The sequence below is a fragment of the Colletotrichum graminicola genome, assembly GCF_000149035.1.
Source record: "Colletotrichum graminicola M1.001 genomic scaffold supercont1.73, whole genome shotgun sequence".
NCBI lineage: Eukaryota > Fungi > Ascomycota > Sordariomycetes > Glomerellales > Glomerellaceae > Colletotrichum > Colletotrichum graminicola.
Window position 1 is genome coordinate 31,891 of NW_007361077.1, and position 20,626 is coordinate 52,516.

The following is a 20,626-nucleotide window of genomic DNA, read 5'->3' on the forward strand; positions in this document are numbered from 1 at the left end:
GCCTGCCCTAATTGATTGTCCCGCTACGTCGCGACCTTTAGACGCTCTTTGTTCTGAGATGTCGGCATCTGACGCGCACCATACCTGTCATGCTGGAACAGACGCCTCGCGGTCGCGACGCCAAGGTAAAACTGACAGGGCCGGTACGTGTTGGTGGGTTCAACAAGTGTCAGTGTAACGAGTGTCAGTGTTCCAATCCAGTTTGCTGCTTCGTGCCCGAGTCTCAGCACACTTACCACGCTGGGCAGGTACGGCACTCAGCCATTGAGACAAGGGAGAGCACCAATCAAGGTACGTATCCCAAGGCGGTGCGGTTGCTCTTGAGGTTGCACAGGAGCAATGGCGACGACTATGTGAAGAAAGAAGCTACCACTCCCCGTGAGGCCCGTCTCGGTTCCTTGCCAAGTCAACGTCTAATGGCTGGTCAACCGAGGTGCATTCGTGGTCTAGTCACAGTCGACAAAGATACACATAGTATCTATTATATGATTACATCTTACTTCACCTCACCCGACGAGGCAGACGCTGCGTCGTCTCTCTCTCTCACTCGCTCTCACCCACTCTCACCCACTCTCACTCACTCTCACTCACTCTCACTCACTCTCACTCACTCTCACTCACTCTCACTCACTCTCACTCACTCTCACTCACTCTCACTCACTCTCACTCACTCTCACTTACTCTCACTCACTCTCACTCACTCTCACTCACTCTCACTCACTCTCACTCACTCTCACTCACTCTCACTCACTCTCACTCACTCTCACTCACTCTCACTCACTCTCACTCACTCTCACTCACTCACTCTCTCACACACACACACACTCTCTCTCTCTCACACACACACACACACGCACACACACATTCAACACCAACCTTTTCCTTTCCCTTATCTCGTTTTTTTTTCTTGTGCTTACGAGTTTAACAGAGCAATTCATTCATTGCCAGCTTTTGGTACATTTCTTCCCTTACGTTACGCATGCATCTAACATCAGCTGGGTATGTTGACCCTCTAGAACACCTCTCTGACCCCTTATGTACAGAGAGTTTTAAGCTTTACTTGATTCCATGTCTGACCATCGTGCTCAAATATACACGGGCTTGCTCGAGCTTGAGGCACGCTTGGCAAAGGCGCCACCCCTACGACGTGCGCCGCTATATCCCAGCCGACGCAATACAAGTTGTTAATGCTGCCCTTCCGACTAACCTCCTGCACCCGTCTGTCCAAAGTGCTCCCAAAGTCCGGAAAATTGCAGAGAATTTTGGCATACCTGACAACCGCCTTCTTTTCTGCATCTCGTACGATATCACTAAGCAGTGTCACAACTTTTTCTGAGCTCTTGCTGACGTTGCCAACCTCTCCCGTGATTGGGATGCAGTCCTATAACTGTTGTGTTATTTTGTAACAGAACGACGCCTGAAACGGCAGGCAGACGCTAATGGCGTGGCCTAACCCTTAACAACGTCCAAGCCGCCCAAGAGCATTTTTACCTATCCAAGTCTCAGACAACAGACAAAAGGTATTCCCGCTATCAGATCCGCAGAGCAGCTAGAGGCGCAGGTCTTGCACCCGAGCAGAGCCGAAGAAGGGCTTCTACACCAGGTAAGAGGTCCCTCCTCAATACACAAGTCTTGACAACAAATGCTGAGAGCGGCCAACAAGGTTCGATTACTAGAACGAGTCCCTCTAGAGACGGGCAAAGTCCAGACATTGAGAGAGACGAGAGATTTGGCACTGATGCCCTGGATGATGATTTTTTATCTGGAGTCTTAGATCTGACGCACGACAGCAGTACCAATAGCGCCACTTGCGACCATCAAAAGGGCCCAGGCGACAAGACGAAGAAGACATCAGATCTTAAAACGGGGAAGACGGCAGCTTTAGTTAGAATTGCAACAACAACAGCTACAAATCCAACAGTAGGCAAAACGATACTGAGGACCAGGGTGGTCACAAGTCAGAGGTAGCAGACTCTGCCACGTCCAAGTTTTCAGCAAGCAAAGCCACACACTTAGCAGCAACTTTAGTCCTAAGGTCAAGCGCAAGCTGGATTACTGACAAAGGGGCGTCATATATCCAAGCATCCGACCACAGTCACAAACAACGCCGAACCAAGTCATAATCTTCTATGGCTTTAATGGCGGGGCAGGCCGTAGACGCGGTGCAGACCGAGGGCCAGCCGCTGGCGATGGAGTACTTTGACATGGCCGTAGAGCGTATTGCCTAGAGCTAAGGTGGGAGGTTTAACTGCATTGATAAACGGGAGGCCGATGCAATATTGCAGCAAGAGTGTATGCCAAACGCACCCGTCGCGAGAGGTGTCAGCCAGGAAGAAGTCACCATTGTGCCCATCCTTGCCCGCCGGCAATCAATGGATAGCCTGTATCGTTGAGCAAGAGGCGCTAAGGGCGACAGGAGCCTACCTTTTTGCGCCAACGGGCTCAAGCGAGCACTTCCAGCTTGCACAAAGGTATGTTGACGCCTTTATTATCCACCACTATATTCCGGCTTCCTCGAGAGGAAATTTCCTTCTCATCTGGGGCGCAACCGGCCTCCAGACAGCGGTCGAGGACTCAGGTATCCACGCCTTTTTCGCCGTTCTCTTGGTCATATCACGCAAGCCGGTTTGCGGCACAGTCAACATTAGAGTCGCCAGACACCTCTTGGCAATCTTTCTTAGAGCGGAAGTGGCGTGTCCGGTCCCAGACCACGACAGGGAAAAGCAAGGTGGCGGCAACCTGGCCCAGTTTACTCGCGAGAATTAGGATGTCACGAGCACCGACCAATTACTAGAGAGACTCCAGGCGCAGAAGTCGGCTCAGGCGGCTCAATAAGAACAGGAAGTGGACAGGAGTTTCCAACGCGAAGTCTATCTCCACCAACTGGCACGGTCCCCGGAGGGCAGGTTTATTCAGCCACGCTTGACCGAGTCCGGGAGACGCATAATCAGATGGACAGGATCTGCAAGCAGCTAGAGGATCTGTTTGACATGATGGAGGCGCGCCGCGATGCGCTAGAAGCAAGCAAGCAGCTAAGAAGGTGTATAGTGAGTGAAGGAGAGGCGATGCCACCCGGTCAAGAAGATGTGGTTTCTTATCGACGAAAGCATGTGCTAGAAAAGCAAGGAACGCGAGTTTAGGAGACATGGCTAGCGGCGAGACTGTGACAAGGGTGCGTAGCTACTGGGAGGTACCCAATGAAATCGAGAGAGGGCTGCGGCGCATTCCGAGTTGCTCGCATTTACAACAGGCCGATCGATGCCGCGATGCAGAGTACCCCTTCAAGAGGCGTGAGAGAGTGAGTTTTGGGTGATGTCGGTGTACGACACACAGACTGGCCACAAACCAGGAGTCCCAGATGTGTGTGTAATACTATTACGCGACAAGCTTGCTGGTCGAGGCTGTCAGCGAACGACGCCACTCTAGAGAGGCTGCTGCCGCCGCCGCTGCTGCTGCTGCTGACCATGTCCGCTCCTATCCCTTCCTCCTCCATCAATAGATTCCCTGTGTCTCCCCGATAGTCTCTTTGTGTACCAGATGGAACATGAACCGGATGGATTCAAGCGCTGCCCCGGTTCTAAACGCAGAGTTACACACGCAGGCTGGCCGAAGTCTCTCTGTGTACCCTCCTCCTCGTCCTCCCTCTCCACCGTCTCTCAAGAAATGTTCGTTCGAAGAAATGTTGGTTCGGTATCGTAGCTTGAGAAAGCAGATTTGGGACTATTGCTTCTCGCTCGCGGCGATGGGCTCGTATGTTTTCGGGCTCAGGTATCGTCGCGGGATGCTCCTGTTTGAAACAGCGTCAGTTTCTTAGCATACGGGCGGTGGAGATGCTTAAGGCATGTATAGAGGAGGCTGCTGTTGTTGGGCCAAACATTGGACGGCAATCTCTGCGTGATAATTTGTCCATGAAGTGGGCTGACAGAGAGAGGTAAAGATAGAGGCGTGTACTTTTCTTGTTAACGGCAATGTGTTGATTGTGGTTGTGAAGTGTTTGTTGTGCTCATGTTCGAAACGCGAGGTTCAAGATTCGGCAGGTACATTGCACACACTAGCATGCTACCTAGATGTAGGCTTGCTTTAGTGGCTAGCGCACGATTTCCAGGTCTAAAATCGTGCGCTAGCCACTGGAGGGTACGTACTGTAGCCACACCCCCCACCGCACCGCTTTTGCGACCGTCCTCCTCTGGCCACGCGATTCTCTCAAATCACCAACAAGATGAATAAGAATAAAACAAACCAAAAAGAATTCCTGCTTTTTGTTTCCCCTCTTTCTCCCACCTAGGAACAAGAGGGTCTAGAGAAGACTGAGCTACGAACCTGACCTTTTGATCGACCTGACCGAGTTCTCTCCCTCCATATACGACATCCGAAGCGCAGCCCACATGAATGGACTGAGATCAAAACCTTGTTCATCTTGGCATGCCGTCGTTCTCGGCTGAAAAGTGTTTGTGGACAAGATTGGCAAAGAGCGAGCAGTGGTATGCATCAACGGGTACATTAAAAGCCATGGTCATTACTGTCATGATGTTTTGGAATCAGAGCCCTCGTCCCAGTGTTCCACCACCCCATGCGTGCTCTTTTCTCACCTGGTTGTATCTCTGGAATCAATAGCTAACGTTTTGTGCTACTTTCTAGTAATAGTTATAGCGACGGCTGCCTTGTGTCTATGTGACCGGACGGGGGGGACCTGAACAGCGACACAACAGAGCATTCAGATGTCCCGCTGTCTGACTACGCGCCCCAATACTTCCAGGGACTTGTCAGCTAGAAGGACGGCGCTGCGGCCCCAGGGAATTAATTCGCCTGGGTAATCCTGTCGACCCTCGATGGGAGGCCCCTAACGGTTAATTTTACCCAACCTTTGTCCTTGCGTCGACTGACTGGGATGGATGCCCCTATCTTCACCTTGAGTTTGCACCCCGCTTCCCCCACCACCAGACAGACTCCAAATCTCGGCCGTGGCCCAATTGGAACCGACGTCAATGCCAGAACAGGCAACCAACAGATGAACCATCTACCACGTATACATGGAAGGGCTCAAAGGCTCTTATCAAAATCACATCCTGGACGATTTCATCTCCCCTGGTCATCCCCACCTCCGGGCCCGTCGTGGGGTGTGTCAGACGTCGCAATATGTCACGATGGTTTCATGCACTACACGCACTTACATAGTAGTATCAGTCTTTCCATGTGCCATAGCACACAAAATATACTTATTACTTAGGTTGCCTGCCTATATAATCATACTGGTAGGCGAGATACGCTGCCTATAAGTGCGGAATCATGCCATGTATCACAGTAACATGACAATATGAAATATGACTAATGCTGCCGTGAACTTGGCCTAGCGTCCCCTAGCCACCGTTCGCGTAGCTGTCTTTCAGCAGGTATCGTGAGAGTTAATTCTTTATTCGCTCTCTCTTTCACGGGTCGTCTGGTAAGTCCGCTTACCGTTCTACTAAACTAGGCCTTTTCCCGTTTCGTTGCCTGTTTGCTGCTGGCCAGCGTCCACAACTCAAGGTCAACAAACGAGCTCGCCACTCTCAACAGAATCTCCTTCTCCTTTAAATCTAAAAAAGGCCACCATGGCAAGGCGCCATTTCCGTATCTGTCCAAATGAACGCAGCCTGAGACGTCCAGCTTGCCCGGGCTAGCCTAGTATTGGCCCTTGGTGCCGGTCTCGATGCACCAACGAGAAGGCTTTCCTGCCATCCCCTGTCGCATGCTCTGCCATGTTCCCTCAGACTGCGAGTCTGCTGCTCTTGTCGCCGCTGGTTTGCCGCTTGGCCTGTGGCTTGCGGTGCGCTGGACCTTTTTTGCCCGCGGCTGGCTGCCGCTTCTACCGCCCTGGCTTTCTTGCGCTTGCTTGCACACCTGCAGGGCCTTATCGGCAGCAATAGACATTCGTCTGATGGCTGGTTTGCAACCTCCTCTTTGTAGCAGTCTATTCTAGTACTTCTTCTTCCGCTCGCTGTCTTTCTATTCATCGTCTTCTTCATCACCGCTACTTTTGTTAGCTTCTAGGCTTGGCAAGGTGCTACTGCTACTATCCGTTAAGCCCTTCTTTTCCGCCGGTGATGCCAACCAGTAACGCAGTTAGTAGGGCTGACTTGGAAATCCAGACCTGGTTGCGAACCCGTCTTCTCTAGGAGTAACAGCGGTATGTCAGACTTATGTATAGGGTCACAGCATTCAGCACGTGCTATCGTGTAATGGGTTCAACTTTCGCCTAATACCGTAAGACAACCAACATCTTGACCCTCTACAGTGCGAATCCATATCAATCTCCGGTTCTGGTCAAACCCATTTTTTACTGTTCTATATAGTAGAGCGTGTCAAGAGCTATCTAGAGGATGTCGTAAAACTTTTGCCCAATACTTAATGTGGCTGTAAACGTGATGGCTGTGGGAGTGAATGGTGATGATCTGACTCTTAAGCACAGTTATCGCCAAAGACCCATCAAGCAAGGCGCAGAAGGGAGAAATAGCTAATAATTGATCAAGGGTGTGACCGGACTTGTAATTACCTCTGGCACGCCACTGGCGTCTTGATGGGAGCCAGGAGTCCCCCTTGCGCAATGCTGTCGAGGGGGCGGGGCTACTCAAGCTCACTAGAACTGTGGTCAAAAGAGCTGTTGCTATAGTCAAAAAGACAATGTTAGCTCCTGATGGTTCCCGTATTGACGCATTATCTGCTTAAAGATTGAGATGTGGCACAGTCCAGAGGTGCCGTATGTCGGGTTATACGTATCGTGATTATCATGTGCCGGGTGAACTGGTCTAGACTGCTTATGGTGGTATAGAACGCTTACAGCCATGAATACGCGGCCACGGTGACAGCCTCTTCCCAGAGCTTCCACTCTAGAGAACCGTGGAACTAGAGAACCAGTTCCATCAACGTTTTCAAATCATGGCTTCGCGTGGTATGCCCTGGGAGAAACATACAGGTTTATTCACAGGTCAGCTATTACTCTGATTCCCTTGCTAATTGTTGCTCTTACTGCCCTGGGGGCCAAGGTCTGCCTGTAGAAGCAAGATGGCGTGAGCTACGGCAAATTCGTGGCATCATTCATTTGAACCTTCCTGAAAGGTGACAGCTTACCTAGATCGATTGAAGGCGAGTTGGAACGCAGCTGGCGTCTAGCCAACCTTTGCTAGCTAAATCCCCCCCCCCCGCAAGCCTAGCGCCCCCAGGTCCAAACCATTTTTTCAATCGTCTAAGCCCTCAAGAGAGACGAATGCCTAACGTTGCATTGAATCGCAAATTCTCTGTTCTTTAACAAGAGCCCGGCCTCAGCAAGTCTTGCCAAATGGTTAGCCAAAAAGACGGCCACATGCGCAGCCGCGGTTTCAACAAGGCGCAGGCGAGACACAGATGGCCCTAACTCCCTCTACACTTGCAGGCTTTTGAGGATGGACGCCAAGTTTGTCCGGCTTCTAGTAACGACACGGCTGATAGCTATCTTTGCCGATTGGAGAGGCGGTCCCGGGCGGCCGTGTCGCAAATTCAAGGACGGCAAGAATAAAAGGGAAGATAAAAAAAAGGCTGTTCTAAAGTACATCAAACACCAAAAGCGGGCTTATAAAGTGGCCTTAATGGCCTGCCTTTTACCGGGAGATGGCGACATTTCGAGTCTTGTTTAAGAGACAAGCAGAAGCTTGGAGACTTGAAGGTTGAAAGACGTGAATAGGGAGATTGGGGACAGAACCGGGGACAAGATGTCCGAGCTCGTATTAAAGCTCCAAAAGGCGTTTGAAAAAGCCGTTGGGGCTCTAGACGAAGACTTGCGAGCTGTTAATCGAACTCGGTTAGATGAATGCCTGTAGATGAATGCCCCTGAGAAGCTGCCGTGATGGCGCTGTAGATTTCTAATGCGACATCGGATGTACCCGTATTAACTCCTGTCTGAATCTACTGCACTCCTACGCGTGAGGCTTGGTGCTTTTCAACTTATCACTAGAGAGTTTGTGTCTGTGTTGGAGAAAGCAGCGTCGAACCCAAGAGAACCGTCACGTTCCGACAACGGCACATTCCCCGTCACCTCTGAGGCAGGTCCCTCGTGGCTAATGTGGGTCTGTTTGTTCTGCCTGTCCGTCTACCTGATCCGAGGTACCTGGTATCCCGGTGTGGTGTGCCTGTCTGGCACGGCACACCCGGTGAAGGGCATGCGTCCACAGGGGGAAGGACCGCCCGTGACAGTGCAAGTGGTGAGCCTGGAAAGCTGGCAAGGAAGGTACACTAGGTAGGTATCCATACACCATACGCTAGACCTTTCTACCGCCGTTGTGACATGAGCTTCCAGTCTTTCATAACATGCTGAGGCCTGTCAGCTCACATCAACGATGCCTTGCAGACTCGGAATTGCCAGGTACTATCAGCTATAGACGCATTGATCAAGGTATTTGCTGACACTGGTTTTCACAGACTCACAGTTAGGGACTAAAAAGCAGCCCATCCCATCCCTACCATCTTGGCCCTGATCCGCCGGTTTGCCTTCGTCCCTCGGACAGACACCTCCCTACTGTTCCTGCGCCGCCAGCTCAAAAAGCCATGTTCGCGCCCTACCGGTCCGTCTTTGTTGATCGGCTACACGCCCGCAGAGCGAATCAACACGCCCGAGATGCGGAAATCCTGGTGGAGCTGGGTCGACTTCGAAGCGGGTGTAAGTAAGCTGGCGAAGCCCGCCCTTGGTGGCGTTGATCCCCCCGTTTCGTTGCTGTCGTCGCCGTGGCTGATGGTGGGAAGTCTTAGCAAGCGGACATGTCCAATCAACGTCAAACTAGCAGTCGACCACGATCCACGACATCTTGTTTCAACCCACCATTCTGGGTGCATCACCCTCGCTACGTCCTCGTTCTTGGAACTACGAACTCGACCTTCCAGACATGCAACAGCTCCTTCAAGAAACCCAGAAGCCGCCCACACCACCGGCCTTCCGGTACCATAATGATTCTTCTTCGGACGACGGCTCCATCTACGATTCTGAACCGCATCTATCATACACACAATTGTCGGACTTGGAGGACAGGGGCTTGGCCCAAACCAACACACCCACAGTCGGCAGCCCGTGGCTGATCTGGCCGCGTAGGATGATGGCGCTATTGGAGGAATGTCTGCTGGGGGGGGAATGATGGCAGACACTATCTGGGACATGCCAGATGATTACAGAAGTAGACTAGGTACAGACAGGCACACTGAACAAAGCCATTTCCACAGGACAGAGGTCCCCCCTGCGTGTGCTATAGACATGACCTCTTTGACAATGGTTTGCCTACACCCCGGTCATTCCTCAAGGTGAAGACGTAGAAGGACAACCAGCTGGGGTCTAGCCAACTTTTCATGGCGCAGCATAGGGCACATACTTCAACAGTAGCGGATATGGTATTTGACGGCGAGTGGGTGCTAAACCCTGTGGCCAGTGACCCATGAAAGGGAAATGGATTGAAATCTACACACACACTATTTATCATCATCTTAACAGCTCAGTTTCCGCGCAGTGACCACGTCCTAGTCATGGCTCCAACCTTGAATGACATTGCTAGTTGAGCAAATCCAGCCGTCCAAGATTAATAAGACAGACGTAATTGATAACCTGCTGAGGCAACTTCTCGTGGGCAACCTTTGCAATGACCACGACACAGCATCTTGGATCGAGTGCACCGAACATGCAGTCTTCAGGGAAGACCTCTCTAACCTGACGATCGATGCCTGCTGCCTTATAGCCCCTCGTCCATGCGCTCCTCGTCTTGTTTTGCCTGTGTGTCTGCATTGGTGCTGGTTGAGACGTGCTGGGAACCAAGCTCGGCTGCAAAGACAAATGGTGGAGAGCATCGAGGTTATGAAGTCGTGGGGGAGGGGGGGTGCCGGGCCGCATTGTCAAGGCTTCTTTGAACGAGGTGGCACGGTGGTGGACATTTCTATAGAGTACGACGAGTTTGTCAAATTGCGCTCGAGTCGGGCAAGCAACCCGTTGTACCTGGGAAGGCGTGGTCGTTTGGCTGGCTTTTGGACGGCGTATCGGGCCTACATCGTGCGACACATGTGGGCGTCGGCGCGGGAAGAGTAGGCATGTTCTGACTGACTGTGGACGAGAAGACGTGAAAGGGCGATCGAGTTTAGTTCAACACTTGGGTAACGTCCACTGTGATGGGCGACATGGATGGCGTGCGTCGGCGCTGGTCAAGGTACGCCAACGTGCTGTCTGCTCTTGTTGCAGAGACGCATGCGAGGAGGACAGGTGCCTTGGGGCATTGTGGCGTGCGGATGTAGGTGTGGCGTGGCGCGGTTCATATGGCGTGGCGCGCGGCGTAGGAAAGGTCCTAGCGCGTTCTTGACCCAGTTGGGTTGATCCAGGAACGCAGCCTAAATTTATTTGACAACGCAATGCGTTGCAATGACGCGTGGCAGCAACATACTATTCAATTGATTGGAATCATTCGGCCAATTGCCTCCTCATTTCCTCACCTCAAACCATGAAAGAACCAGATGGTACTCTAGGATCTGTGCGGCCGTGATTGTGACGGCGTGCAGCTGGCGTTACGTATATTTACTGAGTCGATTCGGCCTTGATCAACCCTCACTACCCAACTGGGTCGATTCAGCAGCAATCAACCGATATCTCGGTAGCAGTAAGATTCCCCATCTCTGTGCCAGGACCTCCCGCCTCCACGCATCCCTAACCCCTGCAGTCACATTACTTTATCAAGACGGGATGCTGACCAGCCACCTATTGGCACCCTCGCCTACCCAAGTATCTTTCCGTCAGCCAGTCGGCTCTTCTTCATTTCATTACCACCACCACTACCACCACCAACAACACCGACCTGCCCACACAATCAGGTGCAAAAATAAACAACTTGACTCCAACCCTTGCCCCTCGCTTCCATGTACTTGCGCTCAAGTCGAATGCGGTCGCTGGGTCGATGTGCAGGGGAAACCAATGTTGAACAGGAAGTCGTCGGGATTGTCAGCAATGCGTTGCTTGTTTTGGTCGAGGGAACAGTAATGTGAGTCAGGTGGAACGAGGGTGAGTTTTTGGGCGTTGGATCTTGGAAAAATGGCAACTGGAGGGTGATGATAACCTGGGTGCGTCATGGAGAAATGCATGCCTTGCGGGGGCTGGTTCGGAGGGCTCTTTTGGTCTCGGCGTTAGAGGGTATTCCTGGATAAAACATATATTAGTAATTAATTCCATGTAATCTTAGAATCTAATTGACAGTCAGACCGACTGGGTTGATTGTAACTGTGAGAACCGATCGGGAGAAATTCCGCCGTTGTACAGAGTCGCTTGATTCTGGAAAGATGGTCAACAACGATGATCTGGTGAAGGGTGGGGGGAGGGAGATGGGAATAGAGGGGGAAGTAGGGTGGAGGCGCAAGAGGCAGAAATCCTTGGAGGTGTGGCAGCTTTTAGGTGCCTGGTATAGGCAGCTTTTTAGGCAGCCTTTTCGGCACGGTCAATTTCTTGGTACGGGCAGCTGTTTCTCATGGCAGCCTTTCAGAGCCGCCGAAGGTACTTACGACCACGGCCACTTCTTGGAATGTTACCCGCGTGCTCCCGGGCCAGGGCAGGTGCCACAAGACATGCAATTATCACGACAAATTCCGAAACCAAAGCCAATTGCCAACAAAGATAACGTCACTAATTCCATCCACCAACCGCATCAACACAATGAGACAGGTACGTGGGGTCAAGTACAGATAGGATAGATAGACAGACGATTACCTACAGCAAGCATTCTTGGCGCATGTTGTCAAGTAGTCTGGACATCTATCTGTCTAGCACCGCACATAGAATGCATCCATCGCATCGCAGACGCGTGGCTGAATCTTGGTGCACTAAAAACACCAATAGCATCAGGACTAGCGTCCAAAAGCAGCAGGTAGGCAGATAGCAGCATCCTTATCAGACCATAGCTGGTAGGGATTACAGCAATAGACCCACCTCACCTTTTTAACGGTCAATCAAGTAGGTAAGTGAGTGAGTGAGCGAGTGAGCGAGTGAGTGAGTGAGTGAGTGAGTGAGTGAGACCCTCAGGATGCAGTGGATAGGTGACTGCTGGGTGGTTGGTCCCTAACACCAAGACGTTAAAGGAGTGCTTGATTGTGTACAAATCGTGTACTGTCCGAAGTAGTCTCACCCAAGTTTCTTGCCAAACTGTTGGATCCCCTTCACACTGCACATGGCATTCCTTGCTCTGGCCCAACCTTTCATTACACGCCATGCGCAACTCTCAGCTCTTATGAATCCAGAAAGAAGGCGCCCAGTAAGAATAACTGTAAGGCTCACACACTCCGGGTCTCGACAATTGTCGAGAATATGCTTGATGGTGCAAATGGACTCGGAAGGCTCGGAGCAGCGCGCTTTCTGCCTGTAACTAAAGGTCTTTCATCCCGTGATCCTTGGCCCTTTTCATGACGCAGGCTGATGACAGCATGCTATGATGGTCATGACTCAACATGTTCAGGTTGTGGGTGTTGGGCTGATCATGGGGTCCTTGTGCGGCCGCTGAGGATCTGCGTCTTACTGTTATTGGCAGTATGAAGTAGCTCCATAAGCAGGCACCAAGCAACAGAAAGAAAAGCGAACAATCAACGGTAATGGGCATCTTTTACCAAAGAATGTTTTAAATGATGTCAACACCACTAATGTGACGTGCCTTGTCTTATTAAGGACAGTAACTAAGTAAGCCTTGGTTATGCCTGTGTTGAAGGGGGACCCATAGGTCACGTGACGTCAAAATTGGCCAGTCTCGGCCCCTCACCTTCTGGCCCACCAACCCACGGGCTAGTTAGCTCTTTTCCTAGCTTCACGCATCACCACCATCACTTTGGTGCAATATACGCAAATATTGCCCACTTCGTCGCCTCACCTCCCACAGCCTGTGGGCTCCAGCAACGGTCGACGTTGGGCCTACCACGAATTCAACCTCTCCGTCAGCATCCCCAGGTCCTTAATCACCGCCTTACACGCGCGGTTCACCTGGAGTGTGTTGTCCGCCACGCTGAGCCGTATATGCCCTATCGACCTGGTCATCCTGGTCAGCATCTTGATGTCGTCATCCATCTGCTTACGTTTGTCTGCCATTTCCGAGCCAATGTCCACAATGACGTGACAGGACATTCGCAAGCCGTCTTGCTGATCTTGCAGATAGGTATCGAGGACATGGGCATCCATGAGAGGTGACCCGGCCACGTCCGCGTCGGGCACCGTCTCCCTCAGGCCAAGACTGACACGGCCAAAGCTGTCGCCTAGCCTACAAACCAGCCTGCTGACCTTGTGCATGGCAGGGGCCGTCATGTGATTGTTGTATACACTGTTCCGGTACTCTTTGGCCTCAGACAGGAAGTCGAGGACGGTTTGCATCTGCACGTCAAACCTGTCTGCAGACGCCCTGCATGTTTCCAGCCCGCTCACAAGAGGGACACGACACAGGACCCAGGGCAAAGGCACCCGCCGTTTGCGCCCTGCCCTCTCGGCAAAGTCTTGGAGCTGCAACGTCAGGTGGGACAGGCCGAGCTCTTCTTCGCGGAGGTGTGCTATCCAGTGCAGATCAGTCGCCTCGTACATGGTGAACAGGAAATTCATGGCAGAATTCAGCTGCGTATCCCGCTGCACGTTGGTCGTCATCTCGGACAGCGCGTTCACCCCTGACTCTGTCCGGTAGACAACGCCGAGGACGGTGCTGAGGTCGGGAACAATAGGGGAGAAGTCGGCGGCGGCGGTAGAAGAGGAGGGATTCCAGGGACCGGCATCGTGTGCCGACGGGGACAAAATACCCCACGCAGCACCCATCAGGCCCGACAGGGCGGCCTGCGGCAATGCGAGCGGCGAGGAAAGCAAGTCCGCCACGCTTCTTATTCGGGTCTGCACAACGTCACAGAACCAGGCCAGCACCACCCACGAGATGATACCAAGCAGGACCGCCAGGACGACGCAGTAGTGCCGGATGAAGAAACGCAAAAGACGCAGCAAGAAACCCAGCCTGCCACGCTTGTTGTTTTTATTGTTGCTGCCGTGGCCCGGGTGCGCAGATTCAAGACTGCCAGCGACTCTGCAGTCCTGGTGATGCGACGTCGTCCAGTTGAGCGTGGCTCCGCTCGCGACAAGTATGGCGTCTCGGAAGCTGTACTTTTCCGGTTTCTCGCCGCGATGGCCTCCGGCCGGGTGCTGCTGCTGCTGCTGATGCTGATGATGATGATGATGATCCTCATACGGCTCTTGACTGATGGCCGTTTCCTCGTAGTCTCTGTTGCCCCCGTCCTCGCTGCCCTGTCCTTCGGGTGTCGATTCCGTGTACCAAAATGTTTCTGGCGTGTCTGAGAACCTCACCCGCCTCTGCTTAGCCTCATCGGGGGCTGGTCCTCGCTGTTGCGCTCCTGCAGCAGCGTGACGCTTTGCATCGGCTTCGGCTTCGGCCCGGACCTTGGCTTGGAGCAGTCTGTACGTCTTGTTCTCCCGTTCTCGGTCTTCTCTTCGCGAGCTGGAGGGCATGATTTCTATCTGATAAGATGTTGAATGTTTTGTTGTCGTTGAGTTTTGTAACGTGAGCTTACTTAGCACCAGAGGATTCAATACGTCCTGTCGCCAACTTATGTAGGGACTAGCATGCCATGTATGATGGACAGACACGGAATCACTTGTATCCTGTGGTTAGAAGCATTAGTTCTTTGCATTCACACAAACCACAGTCACATAAGTCTCTTGGCAAAGGTCGAGGCTAGTAAGAGCGACACATCACATCTACGGCTTCTGGACAATTCGCGACAGAACAGACGAACTGGTTGCTCTCTTTCTCTCTCCCCTGTTCGAAACCATCCGTAACTAAGTGCCCATCAAGAACCAAGGAAAGAAGGACAATGGACGGGTTTCGGAATGATTCCCAATGGGACCAATATGCTCATGGCTGGTCCATACCACCTTGTTTGGGCTTCGCGTGACGAAACACGAACAAAGGACGGGAACTAAGCCGACATGTTACAAGTTTGAAAATAATGGTATTTCTGTTCCATCGCCGACCATGGCGTTTCTCTGGCTGAGAGTAGAAGGGGGGACAAAGTGAAAGAATAAGATGTTATTCATATCCGTCGCCGTGCCCAAAGTTGGACAGTCAACCTGCGCACACCGCTCATTCGCTTCAAGATTCCTTGGTCCACATACAACGCCTTCCACCATGTGGCCGTCCAATAGTCCTCATTCTCATTGCAGACCCCAGGGCCAACAGCGCAACAGCCAGCCACGCGTCACCGCTATACCGTCCGACAGCAGGTACAATACGCATATGCTATCACGGAGCCCGGTCCCGGAACAAACTCCCGCCCCGTGTAGTCGGCGCCGTCCGACCAAGATAGCACTCGTTGACCGCGTGGCGCTTGTTTTGCTTATCGGACTGGTCATCTTTTACTTGTACAGCCCGAGCCTTAGCAGAGATGCGGGCGGGGACTCGACGCAACACGGTCCCGGGAGCCTCAAGAAGCATATTTCAGAACCAATCGAAGGCAGAAACGGCCACGCCGTCACCCCAACACGCGCCCGCATCTGCCGCGTGATCCGCCGGCTCCACGCTCGCCGCCAGCAGACGCTCCCAGCGGGGGACACCCCGGCCGCGCCGGTGCCGTACCCCGAACTCTTCGAGTACCTGGGACTCGATCCAGACGCCGGGCTGGGCCAGGCCGCCGTCTCCAAGGCGTGGACCGCACGCCTCTTGGAACTGGACGCGGCCGACAGGCCCTGCCGAGATGAGGCTTGCAGGTCAAACAACGCCGCGGCCGTTCGGCAGCTGATGATGGAGGGCTCTGACACGGGTGACAGCGGCGGCGTCGTTGAGGAAGAAGGGCTGATCCACGCGGTAGCGTCGCTTCTGTGGGAGGACGGCGCCCGTGCTGAGTATGTCAACCATGTCCTGCCCGTGCTTAGGCCGACGGCGTCAAGGATCCCGCTCTTTGGCCGTTCCAGTGGTGCCGGCTTTGAGGCCGTGTGCCCAGGTGACTAAAGGCAGGTTGGGGTGGTCCGCTCAGAAGCAACAAAGTCTGTCCATGTACGCCGGCCAAGGAGGATAAAAAGGGGCAAGTACGCTCAAGATTGGATGGTTGACGGAGGGAGATAGAAGGGAAACAAGAGAAGCATGCGCATTAATACCTAGCTATAGAGGATCCGGAACAGGAACCCAACGTCTTCCTCCTATTTCTTTTACATCAATGTCACGGAAAAGGGGCTTCAATCAGCAGTAAGATGAGTCGAACAAGAACGAAAAAGCGGGAAGAAACAAACGCTCTCACCTCCCGCCGCTCCATGCCGGCCCCTCCAAAGCCAATCCTAGGGATACCAGGGATAAGGCGGCTACAAGGCCGAGCCCTTGGCCGCCGGACGTGTAACCCCTCCTCTCAAGCTCGCGGTCAAGATAGACAAGCCTGGAGCGCACCTCGTAGGCGTCGTCTGCAACGATCTGTCTCGCTCTGCGCGTCCGCGCCTCGGCCGTCTCGGCGTCGGCCAGGACGCGGTACTTGACCGCCTCGACCTCGCAGAGCCGACGCTCCATGTCCAGCTCGACGAGCCGCATCATAGAGGCTTTGTACTGATTGAGCATCTCGTGCGTGACGTGGCAGGGCGTCGCGAGTACCAGCGCACGTCGGCGGGGCGAGGACCCGGCAAGCGCCGCGGTGACGGCGGCGGCATCGCGCGCCAGGTGTTGTTGATGAGCGAATCCCGGGATTGGTGGTGATAGTGGTGGTGGTAGTGGCAGCATGGGTACCCCGCCAACCAAAAGAGGGATCTTGGAGCCGCCGGAATGGAAGACGCGAGACCTGCGGAGGCCGGCCCGGTGATGAGAATCTGGGCGGGCCGCCGAGCCCGCCGCGCCGGGTCTCTGGAAGGGACGCAACGGCGGCGCAGCGCCTTGAAATGTGAAATGTTCCCGTCCAGTACCAAAGCCGTTCTCGACCCTGCTCTGAGGAGGTCCGTTGGGGCGCCTGAGCGACGGAGGGGGTTTGCCGAGGCTTCCTGCTGGAGCTGGAGCCAGGCCGGGCAAAGGGATGACGACGGGAGCCGGAGTCGGGGGCGAGATGATTGAGGCAGCCGAATCTGCTTCCAGCTCGATTCGCACGACCGAGTCATCGGCTTCGCGTTCATCCCGGACGTCGCCCTCCTGCTGCTGTCCCTCCTGCTCCGGCTCCGGCTCCGGCTCCGGCTCCACCTCGTCCAGTATCACACAGGCTTCGTCCTGATCGTCGTGCTGCCGGTCGACCTCGTGATGCGGGGGCTTGGAAATGTCGCCGTCCCAGCCATGCCGGGCCCAGGTATCCATGAACTTGGGGTAGCTGGACAGGGAAGAAGTGTCAGTCAGTGTCATCACCGGACAACTGGGGAAAGGGAACGCGCGACATACAACCTCATCTGGCCGCCCTTTTCGACGACACCGACGAGCATCGGACTGTGCTCTGGGCTGGACCTGAGTATGTCGATGCGCGCCCTTAGCGCGGTGAAGAGGCGGGGGTATATGACCTCGATGTACTTCTGGCCCATGTTGCTGATGCCGAGCCGGCGGTGCAGCTCCTGGATACGGTAGTCGACGGACAGGTTCGTCAGCTGGTGCTTGGCGATGTGGCTAAGCATGACGATGCGTTCCTTGAGGTTCCAGTGAATGCGCATCTGCGGGTTGATCTCGAGGCCGTGGAAGTGCTGCGTGCGAAAGGCCTATAGTTAGCGAATCCGCTTTGCTTTAGGAAGGGCAAAGGGTTTTGTTTGTTTAGTTTGCTGCTTACCGTCTTGGTCGGGCGAGCCGCGGCGTTGTTGAGAGGCATGATGGAACAGGTGCTGATGAGGGTGAAGACGGTGAAGATGATCATGTAGAAGATGATGATGATGATGCTGATGAGTTGACGATGGTTTGCCCCGCCCGACGGGGGAGGAACCGACAGGTTCGTTTGCATCCGCTTCACCAGCCGGCTCGCACACAATATCAGTTTGTTGACAGAGTGATTTCCCGTCAAAGGTTGTCGCTCGCAAAGACGCAGAACCTGTCTCAAGAGAGGAGCAGCAGGAATTGCAGCAAATCAGGCCAAGATACAGCCAGCCGCTATTTGCTCTTCACAAAGGGGGACGGATTTGTGCAGCATACGATGGCGGCGAGTGCGTGTCATGGCCGTCAGCGTCCGGTTCCCCCCCTCTGATTGCGGCCCTGCGCATGCTAGGCGCCAAACTGCTGCTGGTGATGGCTGTCCTGGAACGTGAGACGGAGTACACAGGCGCTGAGGTGCTTGATCTCTGCATCGACGTCGACCAAGGCCTGCGCGTGCTTCTTGTAACTGCTCTGGGCACTGACAAGCTCCTGCGTGAGATGCTCCAGCTGCGCGCGGGCGTTGTTATGGTCGTCCTTGGACGTGTCTCGCATGGAAGGTTCTGGTTGTTGCAGCTGATTGGGACGGGGGAAGGCTCTGGAACCGTTGTCGTTTGCGGAGAAGAAGAAAGAGGAGGAGAGGGGGGCCACTTCTTGGACGTGGGCTGCCGCAATGCCAGTAGAATCACCAGCGACACCGCTCGGTGGGCGCTCGTCGTGGCGGGTGGACGACAGCGGCGGCGAGGGCTGCGGCAGCACGAGGCCGTTGGCGTGGGAGATGAAGCCGGCGGTGGAGGCGTTTGATGCCACGTCCGAGACATCCGAAGGGAGGGCCCGGCGGTCAGGCATGGGTTCGGGGGGTTCGGGGGGCATCATGATGGCGGCCTGCTTGCGCCTGGACGACTCACCGCCGCGGGTGCCGCGGCGGGTCCTGACGCGATCGGTGACGTGTCCCTCGCGGACCTCGTGCTCCCAGAGGTTGACGATCTTGGCCGAGTGCCTAGGTATCTGTTGGGCGCGTTGTTCAAGGTTCATGTCGGTCAGCGTGGTGGATGGGGTGCCGGGGGGTGAGCGGTCGGGCAAGGGACCGGCGATGGGCCGGCTGTGGCAGGTCGTCTGGGGCTGGGACTGGTTGAAACGGGCGAGAAACTGTCTCTCCTGGGGGAGCAGATGCTTGCCGGCCACCTCGTTGAGGGCGGCGACGTAGGCACGCCGTTGACCTGCGTCGCTGTCCTGGTGGTGATCCACAAGTCTGAGACGGTGCGCGTCGCTGTAATCGGCGATGGACTGGGCGGCCAAGGGGCTGTCGGTGAAGGGACTGTCTTGCAAGCCCTGACGTCTAAAGGGAGTCGACATCTCGGCTGGGACAGAGAGGGGGGGAGAGGGGGGATAGGAGAGACAAGGGCGAGACAGATGGACAGATGGAGACAGGCAGAGGTGAGACAGACAAGAGATGGGAGATTCAGATTCGGATAAACATGCGTCTGGGAGTCTCGGAGAGATTTTGGGCGTGCTGGATCATGACGGGCAAAAAGGGGGGAAAGAAGGAGGAGAAAACAAGAGAGGTTTTGGAAAGATGGACGAGAGGGGAAAAGGAACAGGCAAAAGAAATAGACGTAGAGGGGAGGTTGGTTATCAACCAGAGTAAGGAAGATGGAGAGAGAGATAGAGAGAGACGGGTTGTCCATGACGGTACATAGTAGAGAGACTTGTTCTCTCTGGCCAAAAAGAGCAGCAAACAGAAAACGGCCATGTATATGTATGGTTCCGATAACGACCCATCCATGTGCTGATCCGAAACTGACTTGTGTGAATATGATATCCGCCAGTATGTCTTGATCCATGTGGAATTCGCTTGTCCATCTCCATCTGCTTCTGCTTCATCTGACCTCACCTAGCCGTCGTAAACAGCGAGACATCCAGCGAGAGTGAGATGGGGACATATAGATGATATGGCACCTCGCAAGCTGCCAATCTCTGACCATCTGTATCAAAATGAAGACTCATCGCTTCCAAGAGTGACCAGAAGCAAAAGAAAAGTCCGCACAAAAATGAATCCCAAAAAGAAAGACCTACACCTCTTTCACACACACACACAAACCACCATCAACAACAGTCAGAGCACTCGGTCAACATCGTGCTGCTCCTGTCCTGCGGCGTAGCATGGTCCCAAGGCAAGCCACCATACAAGGCGGTTCTGACCCGTTCTTTGCAATATCCGCATCGTTCAAGGCCTGGTCGAAGCCTCCATGTCTCGTCAGTCCCCCTCCTACTGCCCCGGAATGCCACGAGAGATGCCTAGACTAACCATGTTATTTGCAGATCCGACCATCCAGTTCCGCCCGCACGCGAGCCCATCATCCATCGTTTGTAACATGGGCATATCCTCCTTTGGTCTCCCGTAAGTGTGCTTCCCACCCTCACCCCTCCCGTCATCAATATGCCGTGTATGTTGTGGAACTGCCCAGACTGACAGTGCCGTGCTCAGATCCGAGATAACCAGCCATCCTGCCAGCCAGCCAGCCAGCCTATCCGCGAGCCGATCCAATCCATACACAAACTTGTCATGCGTTTTCTCTCCACGAGGCCAGCCGGGGAAAAGGAGCCGCACGAGCGTCCACATGTGTCCTTCTCTTCTCCCTCCATACATGCACAACCAGGAAAAGGACACGCTCGTGCGACCCGGCAACGGCTCAGAGCAGCATGACCCCCCCTCCCTCGGCGGCGCGACGGCACAAGCATGACAAGAGGCTCTCGTCAAGTGTCAATTGAGAACCCAAGACAAACCT

The 20,626-nt window shown here is 54.1% G+C and overlaps 6 protein-coding genes across 6 annotated transcripts; 2 read left to right on the top strand and 4 right to left on the bottom strand.

Annotated features, from left to right (window-relative positions):
* Window positions 1–5,658: 5,658 nt before the first annotated feature.
* On the bottom strand, window positions 5,659–5,907 carry GLRG_11014 (uncharacterized protein; the record flags this gene model as incomplete). Its single annotated transcript, XM_008101735.1, has 1 exon — window positions 5,659–5,907. One exon carries the CDS (start codon window positions 5,905–5,907, stop codon window positions 5,659–5,661), a length of 249 nt encoding a protein of 82 aa, XP_008099926.1.
* Window positions 5,908–8,069: 2,162 nt separating this feature from the next.
* GLRG_11015 (uncharacterized protein) lies at window positions 8,070–8,439 on the top strand (the record flags this gene model as incomplete). The annotated part of the gene is made up of 2 exons (XM_008101736.1): window positions 8,070–8,245; window positions 8,436–8,439. 2 exons carry the CDS (start codon window positions 8,070–8,072, stop codon window positions 8,437–8,439), a joined length of 180 nt encoding a protein of 59 aa, XP_008099927.1.
* Window positions 8,440–12,916: 4,477 nt separating this feature from the next.
* On the bottom strand, window positions 12,917–14,497 carry GLRG_11016 (uncharacterized protein; the record flags this gene model as incomplete). The annotated part of the gene is made up of 1 exon (XM_008101737.1): window positions 12,917–14,497. One exon carries the CDS (start codon window positions 14,495–14,497, stop codon window positions 12,917–12,919), a length of 1,581 nt encoding a protein of 526 aa, XP_008099928.1.
* Window positions 14,498–15,284: 787 nt separating this feature from the next.
* On the top strand, window positions 15,285–15,995 carry GLRG_11017 (uncharacterized protein; the record flags this gene model as incomplete). The annotated part of the gene is made up of 1 exon (XM_008101738.1): window positions 15,285–15,995. One exon carries the CDS (start codon window positions 15,285–15,287, stop codon window positions 15,993–15,995), a length of 711 nt encoding a protein of 236 aa, XP_008099929.1.
* Window positions 15,996–16,277: 282 nt separating this feature from the next.
* Window positions 16,278–17,931, bottom strand: GLRG_11018 (uncharacterized protein; the record flags this gene model as incomplete). The annotated part of the gene is made up of 3 exons (XM_008101739.1): window positions 16,278–17,319; window positions 17,388–17,695; window positions 17,764–17,931. The coding sequence occupies 3 exons, from the start codon at window positions 17,929–17,931 to the stop codon at window positions 16,278–16,280; spliced, it is 1,518 nt and encodes a 505-aa protein (XP_008099930.1).
* Window positions 17,932–18,188: 257 nt separating this feature from the next.
* Window positions 18,189–19,193, bottom strand: GLRG_11019 (uncharacterized protein; the record flags this gene model as incomplete). The annotated part of the gene is made up of 1 exon (XM_008101740.1): window positions 18,189–19,193. The coding sequence occupies one exon, from the start codon at window positions 19,191–19,193 to the stop codon at window positions 18,189–18,191; it is 1,005 nt and encodes a 334-aa protein (XP_008099931.1).
* Between the last annotated feature and the right edge of the window lie 1,433 nt (window positions 19,194–20,626).